Source organism: Mirounga angustirostris, unplaced genomic scaffold (genome assembly GCF_029215605.1).
Source record: "Mirounga angustirostris isolate CCGP_5_RB_7025 unplaced genomic scaffold, mMirAng1.0.hap1 SCAF_10, whole genome shotgun sequence".
NCBI classification, from domain to species: Eukaryota; Metazoa; Chordata; class Mammalia; order Carnivora; family Phocidae; genus Mirounga; species Mirounga angustirostris.
In genome coordinates, this window is record NW_026991718.1 from 72083850 (window position 1) to 72111748 (window position 27899).

Consider the following 27899-nt stretch of genomic DNA (forward strand, 5'->3'; position numbering starts at 1 on the left):
GGGCCGGGGGGGCGGTGGCCGGCGCGCGGGCTGTCCCCCAGGACCTAGGTTCTCAGGCACCGTGACCTCTCCACCTTTCATGGGGACCAAGCCCACCTGCCAGGGCTGTTGACTACCAAAGGGGCAACGTGACAAGCGTGCACATTGTGGAGCGCAGGCAGAACACTGCTAACGGCTGCCCCATCCATGCTAAGAGATGAGCCAGTTCGCGGGAGAGCTGCGCCTTGGAGCCCGGGCTGGCTGCCGATTTCCGTCCGAGAAGCCAGATTGTGGCTGCTTTGGCCCCAGGTCCATGCCCTGCAGCTACTGCTCTCGGGCCCTGGAAGCTCCCCCTTGTCTCTCTCCTGGAGCTACCTCCAGTGGTCGCTGTCCTTTGTAACTGTTAAGAGTCTGATAAAAACTCCGAGGAGTTTCTGGCCGGGGACAGACCTTATACTGTCTCCATCACTGCCTTCCTGGCCTCCACATCCTTCAGATCAGTATCATGGGGGCTGGTCCCACAGGTTGCTTGTGTGTGAGGCCCCTTGATTATGGGCTGGCAGCGTGGGCTGGGGGGGGTGGTTCGTTTAGCTGGAAGCTTCCCAAGGCCCAGAAATATTTGCATGGTGATGACATCTGAGCGCCCAGTGGGGGAGCAAATGCAACAATGAGCACTTTGGTATCAGAAAGGAGTCTGGGTGTTGGTGGCTGAAATTCCATTCATATTTATGCCTGTAGATAAACACTATTAATACTGAAGGGCTGTGTCCTAGAGCGTGCCGGGGGTGCTGGAGGTCCATGGGGGCAACAGAGCAACCCTGAGTCTTGTCCCCAGACCCCAGCCCTTGTTCTGGCACCATGGATCGGACACGGGGTGTGTGAACAAGGGGTGTCTGCAGACGGGAACTGGGGGTCAGGAAACGCCTGGGTCTCCCCTACTGCCTGACTCTCCAACGTCTGACCAAGGTCAGCTCGTGTCTGGAGGAGGAAGGCCTCCCCCTCCCTTCCTCCATTCTCGTCTTTGTAGGGTGAGCACACCAGCTGACACCACCTATGGCCTCAGGCAGTCTTTGTCAGGGCACGGGTCCTCGAGCTGGGGGTAAGGGTGAGAAAGAAGTAATGTGATACTAAGTGTTAAATCACTACAGACTTTTTCCTAAGGCATCACAGTAAAAGGGAAGCTGGGCCCCCACCAGTTCCAAAAAAGGCCCTTCCTTCCTGGAACAGCAAGGGCATCCCCCCCAAGAATAGGGCTGAGGGTGGGGGTGGAGGCGGCCAGACCCCCAAGAGGCCGTGGGAGTGGGAAGTTCTTGCGGGGGGCCAGGCCAAGCCCTCGGGGAAGCCTCTAGAGCAGCTCTCTTCCAAGTGGGTAGGGCTGCAGCTCTGGGGGGTGCACCCGATGATCCCTTGGGGCACAAGAAGAAAACAGAGCTGCACACTTCAGTCATCCTTCAAACTTGTGATGCCTGTTTATATGATATGGAGCAGACTGGAATGGGTGCGACCTGTTTTGGGAGCGTAGTGGTGTGGACTTCACAGCGAGGCGGCTGATCAGGATGCAGGTGGCGGGCATCCTCACCACGCAGCTCCCCCCCCCCCCCCCCGCCTCCTTCCGCCCGCCTCTGGGCTTCAGCACCTGCCTAACCCTCTGCTCCCCCCTGCTCCCCCCAGTCTGTTCCTGGGCCCCTCCCCCCTTTCTCCTCCTCACCCCTCCCCACTTGTGGGGCCTGCCCCAGTGACTTCTCAGGCCTCTCTTCCTGCAACACTCCCTCTTCACTAGGTGCTCAAGGCCTGTTCTGGGGTACCTGTTGGAGGAAATGAACATGCCATATTCCTTCCAAGGGTCTCTTTATTCAAGGCCTTTATTTCAAACTGGCCACAACTTGGCCCAACCCTCTGAGGCTTCCTCCAGCCGAACGCGTTCGGTGCCTGTCCTCTTACAAATAACTGACTACCAATCTTTGGGCACCCCGACGCAAATCAACAGCATTTGCTTTTCTCGTTTAGTTTTTTTCTAACAGAATTTCAGAATAAAAATAGATCTTTATCATATATCTCTATTTATACACACACACATCGAGGCAGAGATCCTTCAACCAAGCGGTGAAGGATCTGGTGTCATCTGCAGTGTCCCTTGCGATGGGGGAAGGCCAGGAGGGGGCAGGCCCTCTCTGGGAGGCACCCGGGGGTGCGCAGTGCTGAGCCAGTGTGGCCGAGGAGGGTGGGTCTCCAACAGCCCCTTCTCCCTGAGGAGCAGACTGGGCAATGATGAGCCAAGGCAGCCCTCATCCAGTCTTTCTGCACACCTTAAGATGAGAGAGACGTACCAGATGGAGCTTTAAAACTAAAACCCAAAGTGCAGATAAAAAAGGAATTCCCTGATAAGGCCCCCCACTGGGGGGTGGGGGTGGAATAACTTCTTGGGGAGAATTCCAAGAGCATCATGCAGCAGGGCTAGGGGAACCATCAGGGAAGAGATCCACCCACCAGCCCCAGGTCCCCTGCTGACAGGGATCTGCTCTGTCCCCTCCACTGATCTCCAACCACAGTCCCCACTGGGCCTCAGGCAAGGGGGTGGGACCAAATGGCCTGTAGTGGAAATGGGCTGTGGGTGGTGAGAGGTACTGGGGTCAGTCCCAGAGACTGCCCATCTGCATATTATTAGCCCCAGAGGGTCCTGCATTGTACCCATTGCCCAGAAACATAAGGCCTGAAGGAGTATGTTGATGCAAGGTCTGAGGTTGATGCAAGGTCCTGCTGCCATGTTTGTATCCTAGGGTCTACAGCCTCGGGCCTAAGGAGGCCGCTTGGGCTGGCGCATAGTTCCAGAAAGATGAGCATGGCAGAAATGAGAGGGGAGTTAGGGCTGGTGCTCAGTGCCCCTGGCCAGGCACCAGAGGCCCCAAAGGCACTTGGCAGCGGAGAGGAAGAGCAGTGGGGTCCAATTGGTCTCATGAGGCAAAGAGGGGCATCCTCCAATAGCTCAAACCTGGGAGAGGGACCCAGAGATCCTATCCTTTTCCCACCTACCAGCAGAATCTTCAAGCCCTGACTGCCCGGGGCAAGACCTGAGAGTTATCCAAAACCCTGTCCTGACACTGGGGCTGAGACCAGGGCCCTGGAGCTTCCCGGGCACAGAGGCACAGATAGAGGTGAAGTTCAGCTGTGAGGCTCCCCCACCCGCGCTCTCAGGGAACAAGTCTTGTCATCAAGACTTTAAGTCACTTGGGGTTCAAGCAGACTGGCTCCCGAGGCACTGAGTTAGGAACTGGGGAAAACCCTCTTGACCTAGACAGAGAGCAGTTTGTGGGGTTCATCTTTGTGGTGTTGGAGAACAGGGAGCTGAAGTCCGAGGCTAACACCAGTGCAAAGTCACTGGGAAATCCAGGATCGGGGATGTGGAGGGCGGCAGGCACAACATGGGAACTTCTAGACAGTGGGGCGTGGTACCTAGGAGACTCAGACCCTCATTGCACATTGAGATGATGCATGGACACTCTGGGGGAGATGCTCCCACACTGGTGTGGCTTCCCAGCCACTTCCTTACTCAGAAACGCCACCAGGGCTGAGTCCCAAGAAGCAAGGGATTTGCTTTCGATGCAAATCTGGTCCACCCAGCTCCAGATGAGCAGCTCCCAGACCCAGCGGGCCCTGGAGGTAAAGCAGGGCTGGAGTCGGGGAGGCGAGGAGAACTAGGGCTGCAGCCTGCAGAAGGGTTCCCTAGAGATGTATTTCCCTGAGGCCCCACACCTCCCTGCTGCCTGCCTGCGTCCGCCCCCACTCCCAGGCCCCCTAGGGCGGCTCCCTCCCACCCTGCCCCTGCAGTGCAAGGTCACAGCTCTCTGGGGATGATGGAGAAGGGCAGCACCGGGCTGCTGGCCTCCAGCTCCAGGGCAGTGAGGAAGCAGTCGACGGCAGCCTCGCTGTGGCCCTGGGCCTGCAGCACCTCGCCCAGGCCCTGCCAGGCCTCGTGGCAGGTGCTCTGCCTCTCCACGGCGTCCCGCAGCACCTTCTGGGCCAGACTCTTGTGGCCCAGGCGACTCAGCATCAGACCCTGGGGAGCAAGCACAGGGCGAGGTTAGTGAGGGCGTCCTGGCCATCAGGGCGAAAGGGCTCAGACTGGCAGCCTCGGGAACCATCAAGTGACTGTTCCTGTTACTCATGCACATCGTGCCTGGCCCCGCCCTAGCCCCGCTTCCAGCCCAGCCTTCCGGGCCCAGATCACCCCCCTCGTGGGACCTCTGTCCCTCCCAGCCCCGAGGATGGGCTTTCAAGTCAGCAGACCTGGCTTTGTGCCTCCCCATTACAGCTGGGGATCCTGGCAAGTTACATCTCCCTGGCCTTCCGTTTCCTCAGCTCTGAGTGGGAAAGACCGCAGTACCCGCTGCTGGGGCTGTCAAGCTGGCGGGAGTCAGTACCTGGCAAGCACTTGAACAGTGTCTGGCCCGTGCGAGCTCCCAGTCAGCGGGTCCGTTACCCTGAGGCCTGGCTGCTGCACCGAGGGGCTACCCCCCGCCCCAGGCGTGTGGAGGAATGAGCGCCCTGGCTTCAGGCTCGACAACCTTAAGCTTATGGGTGGGTGGGGGCAGCTCCTTGGCGGCATCAAGCAGTGGTCTTCCCGGGGACATCTGGGTCCTGGGACCTACTGCCCATCCCAGGCTGGCCTGGCCGGTGAGGGGCACGGGAGGGCGGGTGCTGGGTAGAAGGACGGGCTCTGGTGAGATGGGTCAGGGGTGGCTAAGAAGCTTGGTGTTGCTGTTTGCCTTCAACAGCCCTGCTGGCAGAGACAGGAAGTGACAGGAATCGTCCCGAAAGTTTGGGAAGTGAAACTGGTACAATGTCCCTTCTATGTCCTCTTCCACTCATACTGGGAAGGGTGCAGGGAGATGGGAGGACAGGGTGGGGAGTGTGTGTGGGGGGGTTACCAGGACCCCCCTTCGGCCTCCAGTCCCAGAAAGGCTGCTTTGCTCCATCCCACTGATCTGTGTTCCAGCCCTCAAATGAGGCACGGGATGGCAGCACGGGTGGGGGGCCTCCTCTCATTCACAGATCTGAGGTAAAGCCTAACGCCGGCTTCCTGGACAGGCGGGGGCTGGGGTGGGGGAGAGGAGCCGCCTTCTGTATGCCTGGAGCCCCCTCTCGGGTGCCCGCCCACTGATGGCCATGTACATTTTTAGCTGGAACATTTTCCTCCTCACCACGCTCCTCAGTTAGGCCCTCTGTTGCTATGGAGACCCACCGGGGAAGATGCACATGCCTGATTTCATACAGTCCTCTGAGAGCTAGGCAAGAGGGAGAGATGGTGCTCAGGAAGCCCGAGGCAAAGCCTCTCCCTCTCCGGAGGTGCTGACCGGTGGTCCTGTGGCCGCGGGGCAGGAAAGGAAGGGGGGGCCGGATTCATAGTGCCTCTTCATCCCAGGGCGCCACACGGATGGGGTGGAGGACAGGGGAGCTGTGGCGGGGCCGCCCGGGACCAGAGGGCAGTGCCCGGGCTGGCCAGCAGGGCCCCGGGCGAAGCTGTGCTGCCTGCATGGCCTGGGAGCTGGACACCGAGCAGCTCCCGATGGAACAGGGCCCCCAGGGAGGAGGGAAGGCAGGGGAGACGACAGGCCGCCAGACACCAAAATTAAGCACCAAAAATGGAAGGTTTGTGCCCTGTGAGTGCTGCCCATGAAGGAGCAAGAGAGGACACATGGGGAAGGCCCGCGGGGCCTCCCAGCCAGGGGGCGGGGCTGCAGTGGGGTTTCCACACTCCGTTTTCTAGATTGAGCTTCCACAGGAGATCTTGTTTGAAAAGAGGGCGCTCCCGCTAAAAAGGAGTTTGAAAACCCCTGCTCTCCAGCAGTGTGTGGGTGTTTGGGAAGGGGCCAGATGTGGCGGAACGGGGGGGCGGGTGTGTGTGTGTGTGTCTCACGCTCTGCTGGTTTTACTCTCAGGAAGGTTTGCAGCAGGCTCCTCCGCATGTTTCACGTAGAGAAAAAAGCCAGGGCGCTCCACAGCCAGAAGACCAAGGCTGGGCTGGATTCCCAGCGTTACCACTGACAAGTGCACCGACCCTGGGCCAGTGGCCCATTTTCTCTGAGCTGTGGTTTCCTCGTCTGTAAACCAGGGAACAGAATGGTACTTCCTGGTAGGCAACTGTGAAGAGTCTGCAAGGATCAATTTGAAATCACGTAGGCAGGGCGCACGGTGGGCAGACAGCAAAGGGTTAGGATGAGCAGAGGGTCCTGTCGGAGGGAGGAGCAGGGGGAGATTTCTCTAGAGGGCAAGGCTCTCTGGGGCGAAGACTGGGGGCTGGGGTGGGGTTAGCTCACGTCCCCCATACCCTGGGGTGCTGACCTCAGAGCCTGAAAGGAGACACCGGACTGGGGTCAGGCCGGGGCCCTGAGGCCCAGGGCCTGTAATGGGATCTGCTGCCACCTGCCTGAGACACCAGTCTGTTCGTGTTTGGTAGCAACTTGGAGCTGTTTGCTGCCTGACAACTGGGCAGGGCCTGCCTCAGGAAGACAGGTCTCACCTGTTCTGCCCCCTGCCTGGCGCTGTGCCAAGGGCCCGCCATCACCCCCCTGGCACCCCCACCCTTCTGCCCAGAGAATAGGTCTCCAGGGAGATGGTGGGAACGCTGTTCTATCCAAATGTCCCCGATGACTCTGCCCCACTCTGGCCAGGGGGCACCCTGAGCCAAGAGAAACCAGACCTGCTGGTGGGTGACTCAGCCTCGGACCCTTACCTGGGAGATGCCATAGCCAGGCGGCTACCCGCAGCTGTTGGAAAGGAATGTGTGAGTTGCTTATGGCCGTTGAGCAATGCACCTTTGAGAGGGGGCCGAGGTTACGACCACTCAGGGAGGGCAGGGCTATGGGGGGAAGGCCCCAGAAATTCCCAACTTCATCCACTCCTCCTTCCCTCCCTTCCTGGATCTGGCCTCATCTCAACTACCCAAGACCCTGCTCCTCCAGGAAGCCTCCGAGGATAGCACCTCCTGGCCATGCATCACCTTGAGGTTGTGCTTCATTACTGGTGGGCTCTGGCATGCGGCCCATCCTAGGCTGAGAGGGCCAGGGTCCGTGGCTCCTGCCTGCTAGGTTATTCCCCACAGGACAGTAGCACAACAGGGCTCAGGTGGGAGGGTCCTGGGTTCCGAGCCAGGGTCACCAGAGGCACTTAGGTGTGCATGCTTACCGACCTGCTTAGGGCCACAGGACAGGCAGCCTGAGGGGCCCTCTGAGGGGGACCCTCCCTGTTGGAAGACAAGGTTCTCTGCTGGGGTACAAAGGCTGCAGCCTGGGATGGGTATGAAGGAGAAGAAAGGTCCCTCCACCTCTTCCTTTTTCAGAATTGCTACTACACACCATCTCACGTCATTAATTCAGGGCCTGACGCTGTCCTCCAGAGGGGAGGGGCAGCAGAAAGGTCCCGGCTGTGTATGTCTTTTTCTTCTGGAGAGCGGGGAGGCCTGCCCTGGGAAGCAGCCCCTAGCACTGGGCCAGTGGCAGGCCGGGCTGAGAGCTCCCTCCCAGTCCCTACCCTCAAGTATTTATAGAAGTTATTTTGGGAATTTTCTTTCTGAGCTCAAGGCACATTCCTGGGATTCTGTAGCAGCCTTTCCAGCTGGGAAGCAGGGAATCAGCTGGAGCCTCCTGGTCCCAAGAGCCGTCTGCTTGGGGACCCTGGGGCTGCAGGGAGGAGCCTGGGGTGGGGCCACCTCTGAGGCTGCTCCCTTCACCCACCCTGAGGCTGACACACCCTGCGGGGGAGGCCCTCATTCCAGCCCGAGCTCAGGAGCTCAGGAGCTCAGGAGCTCAGGCCCGCTCGGGGTGTCAGGTTCTCCCAGGTGTTAGCCTCAACCTGTCCAACCAGACTGGGAATGAGGCGTCTCTCTGGGCTGAGGACGGAGCCCGCCGATCACCACATCCCTCCTGGAGCTGGGGCAGCTCTAAGGCCCCAGACCTACCTCCCTTTTGGGAGAAGGGGCACAAATCCTTCTAGACCCCACCCAACACCTGGTCGACAGGCTCTGAGGGGGTCTGCTGAGGGGGCTGACAGCCTCGCTCGGAGCCCAACAAGGTGGGGGCTTCTGGGGCAGCAGAGGTGACCGTGCTCATGTGGCAGAACCCATTCTGCCCTTCGTGCTCCTGCCTACCCCTGCACCCCTCGGGGAGAGGTCGAACGCCAGTGGGTCCCTCGGCTGCGGTGGGAGTTGTGTGTCTTCAGAGGGCCATGGACAGACTCAAAGGTAAACACTGGCTTGAGGAGAAAGCACGTCACCTCCTGGGGGGCTCTGCCTTTTCTGCTCCCACATTCTGGGCTGGTTTCAGGTTCTGGGCCTCTGGAGGCTCTGCCCACTCTTGAGCACAGCTAGGCCCTCAGGGCTAGGTCGGGAACCTGGACTTGGGTGCTCTAAGTGAACACCTGTGATGGGCAGTGAGGGGGGCGCCATCGCAGAAGCTCCCCTCTCTGGGCAGGCGGCAGAGCTGAGGGGAGGGGGCTGCTGGCCTGCTGGACAAGGGGAAGGCTGGACCCTGCTGCACCCTCCAGACATGGGGAGTCTTTCAGACCACTGATTGTGGAGCTAAATTAAGCCAACAGTGATGGGGGAAACAAAGGCAGAAGAAAAATTATGAAATTTCCTTACCACCTACAGCCCACTGACAAGTCCTTGAAACAGGGACATTTCTCTAGGGACTCAACTGCCTCGATGTTGACACTTTGCTAAGGGCAAAAGGCAATCCTAGTCAGACCCCTTCCTTCCAGGATGCTGTAAGCTACTTTAACATATAAAAATTCCTTTGGAAACTTCCTTTATCTCTGACCCCCAAGATACATGTTGGCAATCATCCCCCAAACATAAGGCCCACCGATATACATCTGAAGGGTCTTACGACTCAGGTTTTATTAGATGGTAATAAATGACCTTTTCCCAAAAATAGCTAGCCCTTCAAGGTCCTGGAAACCTTGCTTCCAAAATTCCTTAGAGACTTGAGCTATTCCAAACCCCCTCCCAACTTGAACGTATATAATGGGCCACTCCTCGTGATCCCAGTGCATCTCTTTCTGCCCACGGTCCTGTCCCCCGTGCTTTAATAAAACCACCTTTTTGCACCAAAGACATCTCAAGAATTCTTTCTTGGCCATCGGCTTCAAACCCTAACGTTTTTCCTACATCAACAGTGCTTAACTATCGTTCTGATCAGAGTCTCTGACAGGGGGCTTCCCTTCCACTTCCTCATCAGGGTTGCTGAGGACTTCAGGAGCCCACACTTAAGCCCAAGGCTTCCGGAAAGTGCTGAGCCAAGGGAACCCACCTTCACCTTCTCAAAGGTCTCTGAGCCTGGGTTGAGGGCGCGCAGTGTGGGCTGGGGGCTGTGCCAGCCCACGAATGAGGTGGGTAGGCAGGGGCGCGAACCCCGGTGAGGCCCCTGCTGGGGGACGTGCCCCACACAGTGAGCCTCCAGAACTCCCTTCTCCCTCCCGCTCCACTCCACTTTTCCACCGGGGAATGCGGTCCTCAGGCAGGACTGGGGTTGGGATGAGGGAGAGAACTCACGATAAAACCACAGCACGAAGAGGCCAAATGGCCAACAAGACGTTCCTACTGAAATTTCCTGCCAAACAGAGCAATGTTCCCCATCTACTGGAGCTGGTGGGGCAGGCGCAGATTCTGTGGAGAGGGGCTGTGTGTGTGTGTGTGTGTGTGTGTAAAGGACTCAGGGTTCCTGCATGGACAGCACAAGGCTTCTGGGCCTTCCCTGTTCCTTCAGGCTGCCTGTAGCCTCTAAGCCACCTGCCATAGCTCAGGAAGCCAACAAGGAGGGAGAAGCCTAGAGCAGGTGGGGTGTCCTAGACCCCGAAGCATCAGGCCCCAGGAACCAGAAATCCTGCAATTCTGTGTGCTTGCTGGCCGCATCCTGCATCAGGGAACCTTCAGAGGGCCGGGCACTGGGTTTCACTCTTCAGCTGCTCAGGACACATTTCCTCCTTCAAGTCAGGAAGCGGAGGCTGAAGCAGCCTGGCCCGATAGAGGCCGGAGTGGAAGGCCGAGCAGGGCCTCCCCAGAACCTGGCCTTTCCTGCTCCTCCTCCCCAGCACCCTTGGGTCCCCAGCAGGCCCCGTCTGCTGAAGAGACCAGCCGCGAAATGGCTCTCGCCCTTACCTCAGACTCCGGCCTACTGAGCAGGCTTCTCCCGCTCTCAGCTAAGGTCAGTGTGGCCTTGCACTGTGGATACTCTTGTCCCAGCCACAGGGCACTTGGGGCTGGTGTCCTGCACATCTCTGCCTTGGCCAGAGGCGCCTGATGGGCTCAGTGAGGACCGAGAGGCTCCACTACAGTGACTCTCTGGGGCTTGGCTCTGGGCCTCTACTTCCCTCTGCAAACCAACAACGTCCGAATCTGGCCTGGGAGCCATGTTTCAGCATGGAAAAGGCAAAAGTAACCGCAACTACCGGGCCATTAACTTACAGAATTAGTTAACCTAATTCTAACAGGAGACCTAGGGGTTCGGCATTGTAATTACCGTTTTCCAGATGAGGACACTGAGGTGCCAAGAGGTTGGGGAACTTGGTCATGGTGGAGCAGTGAGTATAGGCAAAGTGGGGCTCAAGTCCAGGTCAGTGAGACTCAAAGGCTGTGCTCCCATCTCCAGACGCAAGCTGGCTCTGATACTGGGGCTTAAAAACCATCCTGGCCAACCCGCTCCAGGTGCAACCTACAGGCAGCTCTGAGGCCCCTGGTCCCTGCCCAGCACCCCCTTCCTCCCTTCTCAGTACCCTGCCGGCAGCCCAAGGAAATGTGGACCAATGACCCCTGCCCCACGGCAGCGAGGTGGGGCATCCTGGTCAAAGGCAGAGCTCAGGCTTCGGCCATCTGCCACCAAGTCTTCCACATGAATGGTGACAAAAACGCCGGATGTTGATTTATCTTTTCACAGTGCCTAGGTCATCTGAGCACTAAAATCCTCCCCTGGAGGTCACAAGGGCCTAAATTATTATCCCCGCTAGACAGAAGCGAAAACGGAGCCAGTGAGGGGAAGTAATCTCCCAGAGCCCCCGGAACACGAGGGCTGGTTGGGCTGGCTGGCTGTCTCAGGTGTGTCATCTCTCCAGTCCAGTCCTGCCCTCCAGGATTGGGGCCGGGGCTGGCCGGAGCTCTGTGCAACCAGACTTCACCTGTTGGGCCTTAGAGAGCAGAGCCCTGGTCCTGGCTGACTCAGGCCCCACCTTAGGGAGAGGCAGGGATGGTGGTGGGCCACTTCTGGGACATGGGGGATGCTGTGGCAAGCCCCAGCCTGAGGACAGAGGGACCAGAGGTTCTGGGGCCAGAACCTGGGGCCAAATGGGGCCGGCCACATGCTATGGCCATGCCCCTGATCCCCCAAACCCACTTGAAAAACGGGACAGCAAGCTCCACACTGGGAGCGAGAGGGAGTGAGTGCAGGGGACTAATTCACTGCCACACTCTCATCAGGGCAGGAGATGACAGAAGCGCTATCTTCCTATCTTTCCAGGAGCATCTGGACAAAGAAGAGGCTGGGTCATGAGGCCAGGACTGCTTCAGGAATTACATCACAGGAGCCAAAGTTCATTTAGGGCAGTTTCCCTCTGTGGCTGGGGGCCCGGGGAGCAAAGGGTTCTGGGGAGACGGGGCAACAAAAGCCTGGAACTCTGTCCCGAGAAGAAAGCATGACCACGGGCAGGGGCCAGCGAGGAGCCGGGAGGCCTGGCCAGAGAGGTGCCAGGAAACCCCAGAGCCTGTGGCTGGGAGAGCGGGGTGGGGTGCCGCCCACAAACGCAGAGGGCAGGGAGGCAGCGTGCCTGTCCACTCGCAGCCGAGGCCCTCGGGCGGTGTCCTGCAGGGAGACAGGCTGCATCAATGCATCCGCACTCCTGGCTCTGCCAAGGGGCGGCAGGGAGAATGGCCGGTCTGTGGCCAGGGCTAGTGACCCTCCCACCATTAAAGTGAGGTGACCTCACAGCCTTCTTGGGAGGGCTCTCGGTAACTTGACCATTCCATTAGTCGCTCCTGGCTTCCTTGCCTTGCCCAGGCATCCCTGTTCCCTCGGAGATGCAGAGAGCCTCCTGGGAGGTGGCAGGGCAGAGACAGGCTCAGAGGGAGAAAGGGTGCAGACTGCCTCGGATTCCTCTCCACCAAGCCCACGGAGCCTTCTCTGAGGAACAGTGTCACCTGGGGGCCAACTCCTCTGCTGATCTTGGGAAGATCTGCTTCCTTTCTCCTGCTTCCTCAGGTCAGGCAAGGGAAGTTCAGGTTTCCCCTTCTTAACGAGATGCTTTTGCCCGTAAATTCAGCTGAACACCCAGGCTGAGTGAGTAGGCTTTTTGGCTACCTGGAAGGGAGGCCAAGATAGAGCTGGCAAAGACTGTCGGGACCTGCTCCTGCGGGACTTGCTCCTGAGATTTTGCTGGGAATTTCCATCTGCAGAGAGCACGGCTTTTTCTTTCTGCCTCTGGCAGCCTCCTGAAGCGAGCTGGCCATCTGTGAGCCCCGCGGAGGAGGCAGCCCGCAGGGCCAGGGCAGTGGTGGGGCAAGGCTAAGCCGCTGTCTTCGTCCCGCCTGCTGGGTGGGAAAGCCTGAGCTGAGCCCAGGATGGGGCGTGACCATGGAAATGCCTCCCATCCCCGCCAGGGCAGGGGGGCAGCAGGACGGGGAGAGCAGAGAACCCGCTTCTGGGCCAAAGTTCATTTTCTTAGAAACGCCTGAACCCTGCCTCCTAAGAGCAGTAGCCAACACTCCCCGAGGCTTTCTCTGGCCTGTCCCCACATCTCCTGTCCCATGCGCATGGCCCCAGGGAGAGGCTGTGAGGCTGGCCTCCCGGTGTTTGATGATCCTGCCCTCAGGACTGTAAGGCTGAAGCCGGCACCCACATGGCTCACCGAGGGATCCAGAGCTCTCCCAGCCCAGGCTGTGGGTGGCTGTGCCCTCAGGGGAGGGGCGCCTCTCCTCTCCTTGCACCGATCAGGGGCTGACGTCCTCATGGAACCACGGTGGTGTGGCAAGGCCAGGATGTCCTCCTTGGGAACCTGCCTTGGCAACGACTGCACTGGGTGGGGGAGGCAGATACCAGTTCCCCTCCATGTTCCTTTCTCCGGATAATTCTCCGAGGATGCGCCAACCTCCAGAGTTCATAAAGGCTGAGACAACGGATGTGTCTCTCCCATTCTCTACTATTTTTACAATGAAACCCTTACATAAAGGCCAAGTTGACTTCCACCGCCAGACAGTGGCTCCCCTCATGTTGTGCCATGGTGAAAAAGATCCCAAGGTCACACCTGTGCTCAGTGAGAAAAAAGTGCTGTGATTGATTAGCAATGTCTGTCCTGGGTGAGGGACTGGAGAGCAAGGGCGTACATGCTGTTTTGCCTTCTCTGACATTACACGGCAGACCTCTGGAAGCACTGTCACATGCGTCACCTCCTGTGATTAGCCCTGGTCTAGGAACGACGAAGATTATTATTCATCTGCTGAAGGAGACATCAGGAACGTGGAAGTTACGTGTGTCTTCTCCTAAATCACCTGAGTGAATGAGAGCCAGAGCCAGGATGAGATCCCAGGTGTCCTGAGGCTGAAGCCGGCCCAGGGAAGACACTTACATCAGGGAATGCTGGAGATCAACATGCCAAAGTGTTCCTGTGTCTTTGGGGAAAGAGTGCTTCGTGAATCTTCTCCAGGCTTGAAATCTGCCGTTCTTCATGCGTATGTGTAGGCTGCTGGCAGAACAGAGCCTGTGGAAAGCGAACGGGCTGCCCACGCCACAGCCGACTGCCCCTCTGCTTGCCTGCAACTTTAACAGTGGGCAGGCCTGGCTCTGACTTGCTTTTGTTTCATCACCTCAGCCGGGCACCCCGGGAAGAGAAAAGGGGCCATTTCAGAAACATCTGGAGGGAGCCACTCTGGGCTGCTATTCGGTTACCATGGAAAAACCCGCCTTTGGAACCGGCTTCAGGAAAATAGCTACAAACAATAATGAGCATAAATGAAAAATGGTACACTGTTACCTCGAAATCGTACCTGTTACTGGACTTCATCGGGTTTTAGGGACTGAGACGGCGGGCTCCAATCCGCGAGCGCAGGGGAAGGTAGACATCACTGCCTGGCCGCAGGCCTAACGACACAGCCCACATCCTCCCTCCCACCACCCTGATCAGGTTTCTGGATGTGACCTCCAGGGAGGCATTTATCACAGGAGCTAATGTCTGAATTACGGGAGGAAGGAGGATGTGCTTGCAAAAAACCAAACATTTGCTGAGCAGACTGCAAGGCAACACACAGCCATGTGGAGGGGAACGCGGGCCAGGGTGTGACGTCACCGCGTGGGCTGTCTTCAGCTGACGCGGAACATTCACATGGGCCCGAGGTAGAAATCCTTTAAGAAATCAGGCAGCAGGAAGAGTAGCTGAGCGGGGAGTCTCTAATCTGTTTTCAGGGGTTCTTGGGGTTGGGAATGACCTTATAAAGATGACCTGGCCCAGCTCCTCCCCCAAGTGGGATTTCCATTCTCTTGGCGACGTCCTCACCAGACAACTCCTGAGTCTGTACTTGTCCTATTCTGAGAGCTGTACTGTTCCTGACACTGAGCGGAAATCGAACTCCCTGTGGCTTCTCCTCGAGAAGGAATCAGACCCCTTTTGGCAATGATAACCCTGCAGCCATCTGGAATCATTCTGCCCCCTCAGTGCTCTGCATGTGGCCAATGTTGGTGACGTCCTCATGGGTGCTCCCCTCAGGGAGTGCTCATGGCAGGGGGCGGGGGCGTCTGAGGTGGGACCTGCACCCTGACAGGGGAAGACCGTGTCGCTAATGGGGTGCTCCTAAATTATACTTCAAAAATCACTGTGTCGACGCAGGCCTGTACACTTTCCGAGCATTACGTTTATCCTGATGAGCTGCTTTTTGAAAGCAGTGAAGGAAGAAATAAATAAATAAAAGTAGCTAAGGAAGTAAAGGAAAAACGGTTATCTCGCCGGTCTACTTACTATACCAGCTGTTAGAGCAGGTATTCAGTAAATGCACCAGAGAATCCCCATTGCACAGATAAGTCAAACCGGGGTTCAGAGAAGGGGGCCGACTTGCTCACGATCACTGAGAAAGAGAATGGCAAGGCCAAGCCAAGAACACCAGCATCCCGCTCCCAGCCTCCAGACCTTCCACAGAAAGTCACTGAGCTCTGGGCACCCAAGTCCTGAGTGCCATGTCCCAGGACTGGCGCTGCTGGGTCCTCTTACCCACCCCCACCAGGGGCCATTTTCCATGTGTGCTCAAGTCAGGCCTGACATGACAGCCCAGCCCATGACATCCCCTGAATGCCACCAAAGAGGCACGGAGCTCCTCCGAAGTGGGAGAGGTAGCCCAGTGAGCATGGAGGGCCCGGGGACTCCCAGAAAGCAGAGCATTTTGCCTAGAGTGTCCAGGGCAAGGATCTGATGAGGAATCCCTTTGGGGTTCCACTGCTTTACAGAAGCTTAGAGCAAAAGGGAAGTCACAAAGAATATCAACCCATCCTAGATTTTTTCATCAACTCAGGCAGGCTCTGATTGAAGGGGAATGGCCTGCCTCGACAAGCCAGTTGTCTCTCCCAGCAGAGCAGGGAGGAGGCCACCTCCCCGCCAGACACCAGGGCACACGCAGTGGAGGGGGTGGGAGAGGAGGAGGGCCCCGAGGCCTTTTTCGGGGGCCAGGGGCTGACTCACCAGGCTATGCATGATGCGCACGCCATCGGGGTTCACCGTGAGCGCCTCCTTGTACAGCTGCTTGGCCTCCTCCAAACTGCCCTTCATCTCGGCTAGCCGGCCCCGCATGTAGAGTACCGAGTGCGAGGTGGGGAAGAGGCCCGCCGCCTCCTGGATGCAGAAACCCGCTTCCTTGAGGTGTCGCTGCTCCATGAACAGCTCAGCTGCGAAACCAGAAGGACAGTGGGAGGTGAGAGTGGTAGGAAAAGTCAGAGGCAGAGGCCCCCTCCCCGCATCCGACCATCAGACCCCAGAGCTGGAGGGTCTCAGGTGATAGGAACCATCCCTGGAGTCACGGCATGGGCCCCGCTGGCTCCGGGCTGTTGGGGCAACAGCGGGTAACGGTTTCCAAGTGCCCGCTCGGCGTCAGGCACCGTGCTACCCGCTTCGCACAGCCATGTCCGCTGACATTCCCGAAAGCCAGCACACCAAGCACGTTTATTACCCTGCTTCAGGGAGGGGGTCAGTGGGCACAGAGACAATAGGGAAGTTGCCTAAGGCCACAGGGAGAGTCAGCTGTGGGCCCGGGGTTGGCATCAGGCTGACTTCCAAGCCCGGCAGTGGGGGCACGGGTGGTATCCATAAAGGTCAGGTGGCTTTCTGCAGTGTCCCCCCACCTGACGACCGTGAGGCTGGGAGTGGGGGATGGAGGCTGATCAGGATGAGGCAGGCGTGCGCTCCCAAACAGCCCACGCTCCTGGAGATGGACAGTGGGCCAAGGCCTGCTTCTGCCAAGTGTCTTCTCTCATTTACTCCTCCCAGCAGGTGCTCTTAGGGCTCTGCACTAACAAACCAAGCTGGGGGGGGTGGGGGCGGGGATCCTCACTCCAGTCCCTCCATAGAAAGAGGCAAGGCAGCGCTGGACTCCCAGCGCAGCTCCAGCCTCCCTCCGAAGCCCAGGGCTTTCTGCTGCACCGAGAGAATGAGGGATGCCCATGCCTCTCACCAACAAGCTGGGAAGACCTGTCCCACAACCAGTTTGCCTTCTTCCCCCAGATCAATGGGGCCATCTTCGATCCCAGGCCCGCCCACGTAAGGGCACATCTCAGATCCGTGCTGCACAGGTACACGCCCACAGCACGCACTTTTTAGAAACAGGCTGGCTGGGCTGGCAGCTCAGCCTCATGGCCCACTCAGCCTTCCTCTGGTGGCAGCCCTGGGCTCGGCTGCCCCTCCGGGGGCTGGTGCCCGTGCACAGATGGGAGCACAGAAGGGCACGCAGAGCCTGGCTTGTGACTCTGCCAAGAGCTGTTCCTAGCACTGGCCAAGGGCTGAGGTCACACTAATTCAGGTGAGGTCTAGGGCGGGTGGGTAACAGACATCCCAAAAGAAGCTCCCAGAAAGAAGTGGAAAGCCAGACCCAGGCACCACGTCTTCCTGTTCCGACAAGCAGCAGGAAGGAAGCCTAAGGCCTTGACTACAGCACACGGCACTTGGGGCAGTCAGCATGAATGTTGCCTAAGGTTCATTGTGTAATCAAGTAGCTTGCCCCATCCTATAATACTACAGAGGCCTTTGAGCAAGGGAACTCTTTTTCTCTGGTGGAGATGAGAATTTGGAAGAATTAAGTAAACACAGAGGAGCCAGGCCCCCATGATCAGGCCAGAGAAAAATGCAGGCTCTTGTCCCCGTAAACAGGCTGAGCGGCACAGTCCCAAGGCAGAAAGCACGGGAAGGTGAGGCCAGGAAGGGTGGGCTTTGAGCCAGGGCCTTGCAGGGAGGGCTGGCCCGAGCTCAGGGGTTTGTGTAGCTCGGCCTAGGCTCTCCTCTGCTCTGCTGTTGTTTCCTTCTGGAGCTGCTGCTTGGGGCTCTGAGCAGGCTGCCTTCATAACTGAGGGTCCAGTGTGCAACTATTAGGTACTGACCATGTGCCTGGTCCTCCCAGGAGAAAGAGTGGAGGTGGGGAGAGGTGGGACAGCTGAGCAACCAAACTGCTGGAGTGAGCCAAGGCAATGGAGTGACACGTGCCAATTCCGAAGGGGTCAGGTCAGCTGTGCTGGTGTGGTCAGGGAAGTCTTCCTGGAGGAGGCAACATTTGAGCTGGGGCCTGAAGGTGCAGGGGCAGCTGGACTGACAGAGAGAAGGGAGGCTGTGCCAACCCAGAGGGCTGGGCTCCACCGTGACCGAACTCCCCAGGGTCACCGGAGGCGAGGGGAGAAGCAGAAGGAAGTGTGTCGTGTGAGTGTTGGGGCAGGGAGGACGCTTCCTCTACCACCAGGAGCTCAGCTCAGAGGCTAGGCCCTCCACTCCCCTGGCCCTTGTCCAGCAGGCCTGCCCCAGCTCCGGCCCACCTGCCGGCCTGCTCCTACCGTGGCTCATTAAGCTGTTTACAACTTGCCAGCCTGTCTTCTGAGTCTCTGTCTCTGGAGGCTGTTTCTGGCCTCTCCCTTGGGGACTCCTCACAGTGCCTTCATATCAACAGATTTCAATTACAGGGATCCCCACCTCCCTCTTTCCTCGGGGCCCTGGGCCTTGTTGGGCTGGCCACACACCAGAGAACATGCCCGGAAAAATAGGTAGGGCTGCTCTGGTCTGATGGACTTCATTACCAGTTAGGCAGGAAACCAGATGACACAGAACAGAGCCAGAGAAGTGAGGTCTCCTGAGGGCTCCTGGCCGCCTTGCACAGTCCCGGGCATGCTCGGCCTCCAGGGCGGGGCCCCTGACCTGCAGCTGGGCCCACAGGTCTGGGGGCTGCAGTGCACCCCTTCTTCCTAGCCTCACCGTCCCTGGGCAATTATTTTACCAAACATGGTGCTCCCCAGACAGGAAGCCTCGGCTACAGCAGGAGCCCCGCATGTGGCACCGTGCCTGTCCACTACCCCGATTTCTAGACCTCCCAGTCTTGACTGCTGGGGCCCCCAGGTACCCACCCATCCCGGCCTCCTCTCCGGCCAGGGCTGGAGGCCTGCTCCCTGTTACTGGACTTTGCTTGAATTCTCACAGCCCGGGCCACCACCCCGGCAAACAGACCTTGCTGTCCCCAGTGTCGAGGGCCCCTCTCCCATCCCCTCAGCGCCTTCTCTCTCCCTCCATCCCGATTTCCCCACTTCTCTCATCTTCTGTCTGCCTACCCATGACCTCCCCTCCTGCCTCTGTGTCTCAGCTTTTCTCCCTCTTCCGTCCATCTCTCTCCACCCGCCCCCCTCTGCGCTTCTCTCGGCAAGCTCCAGATGGAAAACATCTGTTCCCTGGAGCTTTGCAACAGTCCCTTTTATTATTTTTTTCTGAGGCATCCTGATCTAACCCTGCACCCAGAGCCGGTTCCAGTCTTTCTGCCAGAGCCAGGCCCCACCCCACCCCCAGGTTGGGGGATGAACTCACTCTTCATGGGCTATTTGCACACCCTCTTGGCAGGGAGGACCTTGCTCCGGGGGCTCCTCCTGAGCTGAGGGGCAGGATGAGGGAGGGCCCAGGGTCAGGTCTACCATCTTTCAGGGGCCTCCCCACGTGAGAGGTGCTTCCTAGAGACCTTCCATGAGACCTCAGAAAGGAGGGGCACCCAGGCTAAAAGCAGAGACACCTCAGGGAGAAGCTCAGGAAAGAAGTTAAGGTTAGGCCCTTAGCTAGCCTTGAACCCCAGAGGGGATCACCAGAACTGCCCCCTAAAGGACACAAGCGTCCTCCCCATGGAGCAGACCTTCAGGACATACGGACACCCAGAATAAAGGAGAAGGAAGAGAGGCGGACAAGGAAGGAGTGAGAGAGGCGGCCAGGGAACCAAGAGAATAACAGAGAATTAGAAGGTCTAAAGCCATTCTGCAGGTGGTCTGAGACCCCCCCACCTAGGGACTCAGAGAGGGGCCCGATTTTCCCCAGGCCACAGGGAGTCAAGGCTGCAGGGCCTGCGCTCGCAACTTCCCGTCCCCGAGTGATCTCCTCAGTGACTCGGCAGCTGGGAGCAGGGAGTGCCGGCAGAGGAGGGAAGAAGAAAAAGCCAGAGCAAGGGAAGAGGGGACGTGGGAAGAAGGCACAGAAGGCAGGAGGGAGAAGGGTGGGGAGTTGGGACAGAGGGGAGCGTGAGGAAAGATAAAGAAAGGGATGAGAGATGAGGGAACAAAAGCACAAAAGGAGCATGCAGGACCACGGGCAAGGCAAAGCTTCTCCCGTGACTGTATTCTTTTTTTTTTTTTTCTTTTGGAGGGGGAGAGAGAGAGAGAGAGAGAGAAGGGGTGGGGGAAGGGCAGAGGGAGAGGGAGAGAGAGAATCTCAAGCAGGTTCCATGCCCAGGCTGAGCTGACACGGGGCTCGATCTCACAACCCTGAGGATCAGGACCTGAGCCGAAATCAAAGGTCGGACACTTTAATGTCTGACTGAGCCACACAAGTGCCCCTCCCTTGACTGTAATTTTATAATGAAGATGATCTTTAGACACGGCCCTGGCCACCCCATCCCAGTTCCCCAGTCTGCGCAGCTCACAGCTGGGCAGCTTTTACCTACCAGTGCCCAGGGCCTCCTGAGGACTGTCCCACAGGTGGTCCCCGTTCTGAGATGCCTTGGGCAAAGGTGCCTATCTTACAGGCCTGCTGGGCACAGATTCAGCCCGGACCAGGGGGTGTACTGGCTTGTGCTTGATGCATCTGTTTAGCAGCTGGAGCTCTGTGCCCAGTGCCCAGATACTGTGAATCTGCCATTTGGAAGCTGAGACTCAGGCCAACTTCCCCTGACTGAGTGAAAGCCCATGGCCGCCTAGGAATCCCCTGGTCCTCCAGGACAGGGGAACCCTTCCCTACATCTATCTCCCTCCCCCCAGCACACTGTTAGCTCCCAGAGACATGAGCTGCAGTGAGAGAGGGAGGTGGGCCATCTTGCTCTTCCAAAAGGCACCTCTCAACACGCAGGATGTGGGGACATCTGTGAGGCCTTGTGCCTCTCCCATTGTCACACAGACCCGCTGTCAAAGAGGCAACATTCCCGGAACTCATCTCTCAAGGGGAAGCCCCCCTGTGATGCTTGTCACATCTGACTGGAATGGGTGAAGGCCTGGAGAGGACAGGAGGAGAAGAGTTGGGAGAGGAAGGATACCATTTCCCAAACCAAGGGGGGTTACTGATGGAGCCGCAACAGCCCGGGGTGTAATTTATCCTGAACAAAAGCTGGGGGACGAGCTCCTTCCAAAATGAAAAAGGAGGATGTTCTTCCTTTCTGCACATTGGCTGCAGCTGCTGGAATCATTAGGCGGGGTGGATGGGGGTGGGGATGCTGGTGACGATACTCTCAGCCTGGGTCAGATTGGGGGTGAGGTTAGGGAAAAATTTTTGCCTCGGTGATTTGGTCCTGGCAGCCCTTCATTCAGTAAGTGCTAGGCACATGCTTGCTGCTGATGCTGACGGCTTATGGTGTGCAGACTGCTCCGGAATCCTCCCATGCTCGGAAGGGAAAACTTGGGACACTTTACTTCCCTTTCGGGCTGTGGTGGCTGTCCCTCAGTCTCTTCTCCCTTTCTCCGATAATGACAGAGCCCCTGATTTTTCATGAGGCATACGGACAACCAGGACAGTGACATTTCCCAGAGTCCTTTGCAGCTAGGTGTGGTCATGTGACTAAGTTCTGGCCAATGGATCATGGCGGGGACTGATGTATGCAAATTTCAAAATATGTCCTTACAGAGAGGGGGTGTCCCCTTCTCCCACTCTCCCTGGTTATGCCTTGGAAGATGAACGTGATGAAGAGCCATGATGGGTCACAGGGGTGAGAGTAACACTCCACGGAGAACAGGAGCAACAAAATGGAAAGAACCTGGGTTCCTGGACCGGGAAAGCGGAGCTGTCATCCCAGTCAAGGGCACCATCTCTGAACTGTTTCAAAAGGACAACAAAGTGTCTACTTTGCAGAAGTCACTGCCATTTTGGATCAGTCACATACACCCAAACCTGTCTCCTAATGCCACACCGCCCAACCCTCACCTGGCACCACATTCAAAGCATTCAGATTTTCAGGTGCCTGGGTGGCTCAGTTGGTTAAGCGACTGCCTTCGGCTCAGGTCATGATCCTGGAGTCCTGGGATCGAGTCCCACATTGGGCTCCCTGCTCAGCAGGGAGTCTGCTTCTCCCTCTGACCCTCCCCCCTCTCATGTGCTCTCTGTCTCTCTCATTCTCTCTCTCTCAAATAAATAAAATAAAATCTTTAAAAAAAAAAAAGCATTCAGATTTTGTTCTCAGAGTTCTCTGGGGGCTGAATATCTAGGATAATGTCCAGAGAACAAAGGCTAATGTGCAAATTACTGAAGGGCATATTTATACTGATAATTCCCAAGCCTGCTTACAAGTTTCATGAAGGCCATGAGTTAACCATCCCTGGAGTTACCAGAACATACTAGCACCCTGAGCATAAAGCTGTATACCTGAGCAATGGAAAGCAGGCTTGTGAAGTGCAAACACGTGTTCATTTGCTGATGGTAGCAGACAACATGCATCAGTAAAATTAAGGCCTTGCTAGCTCCAGAGTAGGCAACGCACAACTCCAGGATCTGATCACCGCGTTACTGATCCACATGGTGAAGGCCCAGTGTGGGTACAGCCTTCTACCCCAGGCACATGGAGGGGGCTGGGGCTCCAGTGTGCCCCCTGGGAGCCATGCTGGCTCCATGTGTTAGAAGAAGGGGGCTCTTTGCCTAAGGAGAGGCCTTGTTTTGTATCCCTCTGGCGTTTCAACATTCCTCTCGCTACTTAGGATGCAACAAGCTGGCTGGGGAGCAGGGCCCTCACACATCCCTAGCCTCCTGAGGGACCCTGATATGCTAACTGGGGCAATGTCTGCATTATTAAAATGCTTCCCTGTTTAGCCTGTGCATCCGGATCCAATTTCTCCCCCCAAATTCAGAACCTCTGGTGGGTGGGGGGGGGGGGGGGGAGTACGGCATGCTAATGGGGCCATATGTGAAATCCAGGCAGCGGGAAGCCTCAGATCCCCAGTGAACCATTTTTAGCCTCTGACTTGCAGTGTCCGCTCGGCTCAGGAACTTTCTACCTGCAGTCTCTTCTGCGTCTCCCCTGGGGGGCTGTAGGCGCCAGCCCCCGGGGAGAGATGGGCACCCATCAGGGTAACAAGAAAACAGGGGAGGAGTTTCACTGAGCACCTACTATGTGCCCCACACGGCACTGACCGCTTTACTCACAATCAGGACGGGCCGTAGGGGGCTGGCATTAGAACCCAGCCCTGTGTGATCCTGAAGCTGCCCGTGTCCCCAGCAGTAACTGACCCTCACATTCCATGGTGGCAACGGTGCCAGTTACCTATCAAGAGGGACTGTCACCTGAACGGCCCCCTCGGTGTTACCAGCCCTCCGCCATTGCTGAACTACACCACCAGACCTCCCCTCTTCTCTAGCCATTCTGTGAGCTCTCTGGGGCTTGAGCTAGTTTTACTAACTAGTTTTACTCAGGAGAGGCTGGGCAAGAAGGACGGACAGGGCCTGTCTTTGAGACTAAGAAGGCTATCCATCTGTGTGGTCTTTCCTCAAATCTGCTCACATTCGTATTTGCTGCCAGAGAGCCTCCCCAAGGGTGGGCAGGCAGGCAGGCCCTGTCCCCATGCGGTGGAGAAGGAAACCCACAGCCAGAGAGATGAAGCGACTCTTCTTGGGCCAAGCAAAAAAGAAAGAGGTGGAACGAGAGCTCCAGGTTCCTGATCCCCAGGCCTTTCCGTGAGTACTGCAGTCTATGCAGGCCTTGTCAGGGGTCTTCACAGCCCCACACACCCTCCTCCAGGGCAGGTCACAGCTCTGTCACTGGGGCCAGGAACACTCACCAGCCTGGAGCCAGATCTGTTCCAGCGTGGTCCACAGCTGCATGGGGCCCTGCTTCAGGACGGAGCTGGGCACAGTCAGCTCTGACATGGCCTCCTCCAGCCGGGAGGCTGCGATGGATGATGCCCGCCGAGAGCCTGCAGAGCAAGAGGGGAGGCGGCTGAGCAGTCGCAAACCAGCTCATGGGCGCACTGGGAAGGGCCCTCCTTGTACCCTCAGTCGTGGCTGGCATGAGGAGCTTAGGAGGGGCAACCAGGCAGCAAGCCCACTCCTAGGAGTCTATCACTGAAGAAGACAGTCCTAAATGTTGGCAAAGGTGCCTGGAATACTAAAAACAGAAATGACCCGCATGTCCAACAACGGGGAGTGATTCAAAATACGTGTGGGTATCATCATCCAAGACCCCGTGGCCATCACACTAACGGCTCAGAAATACGGAGATGGATGCCGAAGGATGCTCACAGCACAGTTAGGTGAAAAAAAAGCAAGCTGGAAAATGGTACGATCACATTTTTCTAAGAAAGAAATAGGGGCCTGGGAAAAAGGTCTGAAAGGCCATTATTAAGGTCTGGGTGGTAAGACTGGAGGATTTTTCTCTTCTCCCTTCTCTTTGCTTTCTGTTTTCACAGGTGCGTATTATTGCTTCTTCTATAGGAAGGTCCCTTTTGAGGCTGCGCTGTGCTAAATCCCTGAGTAGCAGGGGCTCGGGCCGGACCCTGTGTGCTCTGCCCCGTGGCAGTTCTGGGTGACTCGGGTCCCTGCTCAGGATATATAAGCCATAGACATTTACGCTTCACATGCAGGTGAAACGCGAGCACTTTTTTTCCTCTCTCTCTCTCTCAGGGGCAATAAAGGCTCCAATCAACTCAGGAGACCTCGGGGCACACCACAGATGGTTTCAGTTTCTGAGCCGAGCACACGTGGAGCCCTAATCATTTGTTCATGGTTCGTCTCCCCTTCTCTGCGAGGGCGCCAAGCCCTCCTTCACCGTTCCCTCTTTGGAGTCAGCAGCTCCACAGTTAGCCCAGTGGCCCTCGGATGTGCCTGGAAGTCAGGTGCGGGCCAGGCATGGGCAGTCAGCTCCATCACGGACGACAAAGGTGCAACTCGGCTCACGTCCACAGAAGTGGACCGAATAAGCAATGCCACTAAATACAACTCCCTCACACTCTGTTCCTGTGACTAGTTCTTTCTGCGCCTCTGCTCTTCTGCTTTCATCAGTCCTCATTTGAAATAGTCCACTCTGGGCTTAGAGTTGTAAACTGACGCTCAGCTCATTCCTTTCTAATTGACTCTGTCTACTAAGGACACTTTAGTGGTAGACCCTAAAGGAGGGTGGATAGGTAGACCTAAGGGAGACAGTTTCTGGGCTCTAAAGCTGTCCCTCCGCCCTGGCTCTCCTCTCTGCAACCGCCCCCCGCCCCTTGCCTGCTTCAGCTGCTCACTTTCCACCCCAGAGCCAGGATGGGTGGGAAGGTGCCAGAAAGGTGCCCAACGGCAGCTCCTTAGCTCCTCAGCACCAGGCTCTGGGGCTGCAGCTGGCTGAGAGCGGGGTGGTTTTGGCCAGGCCAGGCAGATGCCACTCTCCCCGTTCTTGCTCAGGCTGGGACAGTGAGCTGTGGACCCACATGGACAGCTGCCCACGGGCACGTTCTTACCGGAGTCTGCGTCATGGGCATCGGGCAGAGTCAGGTGCATGCCGCTCTGCTTCTTCAGGGTGACGCCCTCGCCGAGGCTCCCATCCTTTTCCAGGCCTCTGAAAGGCAAGGTAAGGCCAGGCCCCGGTGAGGTGGAGGGCCGGCAGGGAGAATAAGGGAGCCTCACGCAAGGCAGGCTCCGGGGCTGAGAGTTTAGGCCTGGGAACGGAGTCAAAGCTGGGACCACTAGGAAGGATGGAGACCACCAGAGTGGCAGAACAGATCAGAGCTCAAGCTTGGGGTTCTAGAATCTGGCTCACTCTAGCAGCTACAATGATATGCTGTGAATCCCCAGCACGTGCATGCGCGCGCGCGCGCACACACACACACACCCCCCCCCGCCACTGTGTGCCCGTGGGGTTGTCAGTCTCCCTGCTATTCCTTAATGCCACCACATTTCATCCCCACAGCTAACATTTACTCATGCTGCTGCTGCCAAGAACGTTCTCGCTGTTCTTCTGGTCCACCCCCAACCCTCCATCCTTTACAACTCAGCCCAGTGCCCTTCACCCATCCAGACAGCCTCCTGTGGCTCCGGGGCCCCGCACGGCTGCCTCCTCCCTTGCCCTCCGTCAGCATGCAGCCAGCAGAACGTGGCTCAGAAACTCTCCCTCCTCTGAGGTGCGTGATGCTAGAAGCTCCCCCAGGCCAGCAGGAGGTCTCTGCTGCCTTTTGCTGCCCTCACAATGTCTAGCAGAGTGCCAGGCAGAGTGCGGGCCCCAAGGTCTGGCTCCCAAGGAAAGCCTGGTCTTCATGGGCCACCAGAAATGCCCCCAGCCCACCCCCCAGGGAAGGAAGCCCCAGATGCGCTCTGCCTCAGGTCACCAGGGTGGCCCCAAAAGAGCCGGCGGGGGGTGCCTGGGGTGGCAGATAAACAAGCATGGTAGTCTCCCCAGGTCCTTGAGGCTCCCACACTGCTAGAGAGGTTCCTCTTTTCTCAGACTGGGAGGTGGGGGAGCCTCCAGCTCAGAAAGGCTGCACAGCCCCAGCCACCCCTGCCCATTTCTGGGGTTGCCCTTGAACCTGCTAACTGGGGAAGCTTCGAGAAGGCCAAAGTGGAAATGGCAGGAGAGAAGGCAAGCCCAGCCTGGGGCCAGAGGCTTCTTCCCTTCACCGGGGTGCCCAGACGATGGTCCCACCAAGAATGCCAGGGCCCCGTCCTTGCCCATTTAAACTCGGGCTCACACTGGCTTGAGCTGGGGCCTGCAGGTGCACGGCCATCTTGTAGACATTAGAGGAAACCTTCCACAAAACACAGTGGGCCCAGGTTGGTGCCTTTCCTCCCCACCCTCCTCCACTCCTGGGAGGCACCAGAGTTCAGTGCCGAGGAGCCAGAGACGCGGGCCACCCCTCCTCGGCTGTGTGACCCTCAGCAAAGCTACTTAGCCATTCCAAGCCTTAGTTTTCTCATCTTGTTATTGTGTGCCGTAATAAATAGGGGAAGTTGGTCTCACGAGGTTTCCGTGAGGAGTACCGGAGGCAGGTGGGACAGCTTCTTGTCCCACCTGCCCTCCCAGCCCCCGACAGGGACACCCCTAGGGCTCCGGAAACAGCCCATCTCAGGGACCTTTTGCCACTTGGGTCTAGGCCATCATACAGCATCGCTCCTGCCCTGAAGAACCCGGTGGCCAGGTGGGGAGGAGAGTCCATGATGAGCACTTAGAAAGACCTAGTTCAAGAGGGTTGAGCTGAAGCGTCAGAGGCTGGGTGCCTGCAGGCTCCGCGAAGGCAGGCATCTGAGCAGGGCGGAAGGGGTGTGGGCTGGCCTGGGAGGAGCTGAGGAAGGACTGTGGGGGGGGGGGGGGGAGGTTGGGGGGGATGGTAGGCCAGACCTTCAGGCTGTGGATTCTGGCCTCTGGCCTCAGCTGCCCCAAACCAGATTTCACAAGTCCTAGTTTCTGCTCTGTGGCTCCAGGTTCAGAAAGAATGCCCCCCTTCCAGGGAAAGCCAAGAGGATATAGGATCCTGCCCTCTGGTCCTAGCAATTTGACTCCAGATAGCTGGCCCGGCTGAGCCCTACCCTGCCCTGGGTGGGGAGCTATGGGAGGTTCCCCAAAAGAGGTGCCTAGGGAACCTAGGAGGAGCTCCACTGGGCCCTCATATCAGAGATGAGTGTGTGAGTGGTGACTTAAAATGACCTCAGCGTGAACCTACAGCCCCAGGCTCTGTGAGAACAGATCTGCTGCCTGGACGGGAGGCACAGGGCAGGGGCCCACATGCCGGGAGACAGGGCCGCAGCTCAGAGGGGCCCTGCCAAGACCACCTGGATGAGCAGGCAACCCACCATCCAGCCAAGAGGAAAGTTCCTGCCACCTCCAAGGACAGCTCCTCTCCGTAAGGGGAGCCAGACTGTAGACCTGCCCAAGTGGCTGCAGCCAGTGAGCGGCTGAGCAAGGAGCATCTCAGGGCAGGTCCCCCTCACACCAGAGTCTGGGCCTCACCCACACACCACCCAGTGGCCAGACAGCTCCCCATTCCCTTTCTGAAAAGTCCCTCAGCCCAGAGCCTCCTTCTGGCAGCTTCCACTCACTGGGTCCTGCTCTGCCCTGGAATCTCCCAGGCCTTTCAAAGGCCTTCAAAGAGAGGCAGACCCAACTTTGCCCAAGGGTTTTAACCCCGGTGGACTACCGTGGGGCCTCCTCTGTAAATTTCACCATTAGAGAGACATGCCTCTGGGGACTGTGAAAGCCTTCTGGGCTCCCAGAGTCCCTGTGAAAATGCAAACACATCTAC

At 57.7% G+C, this 27899-nt stretch overlaps 2 protein-coding genes across 4 annotated transcripts in view; one reads left to right on the plus strand and one right to left on the minus strand.

Annotated features, from left to right (window-relative positions):
- STPG4 (sperm-tail PG-rich repeat containing 4) overlaps positions 1-21571 on the plus strand; it is a 68029-nt gene extending 46458 nt beyond the window's left edge. The window contains exon 4 of one of the 2 annotated variants that reach the window (XR_010405704.1): positions 21331-21571. The gene's annotated coding sequence lies outside the window, so the exon portion shown is untranslated. Of the gene's footprint in view, positions 1-11483; positions 11624-21330 lie in introns of those variants that run through there. The other variant, XR_010405705.1, reaches the window with a different exon arrangement.
- Positions 1811-27899, minus strand: part of TTC7A (tetratricopeptide repeat domain 7A) — a 117054-nt gene continuing 90965 nt past the window's right edge. For both annotated transcript variants that reach the window (XM_045885050.3, XM_045885053.3), the window contains exons 17-20: positions 25128-25225; positions 23472-23606; positions 15682-15884; positions 1811-4033 (exon numbers count right to left, since the gene is read on the minus strand). In XM_045885050.3, the coding sequence (XP_045741006.1) occupies positions 3812-4033; positions 15682-15884; positions 23472-23606; positions 25128-25225 (658 nt within the window). In that variant the 3' untranslated portion in view covers positions 1811-3811. The remainder of the gene's footprint in view (positions 4034-15681; positions 15885-23471; positions 23607-25127; positions 25226-27899) is intronic.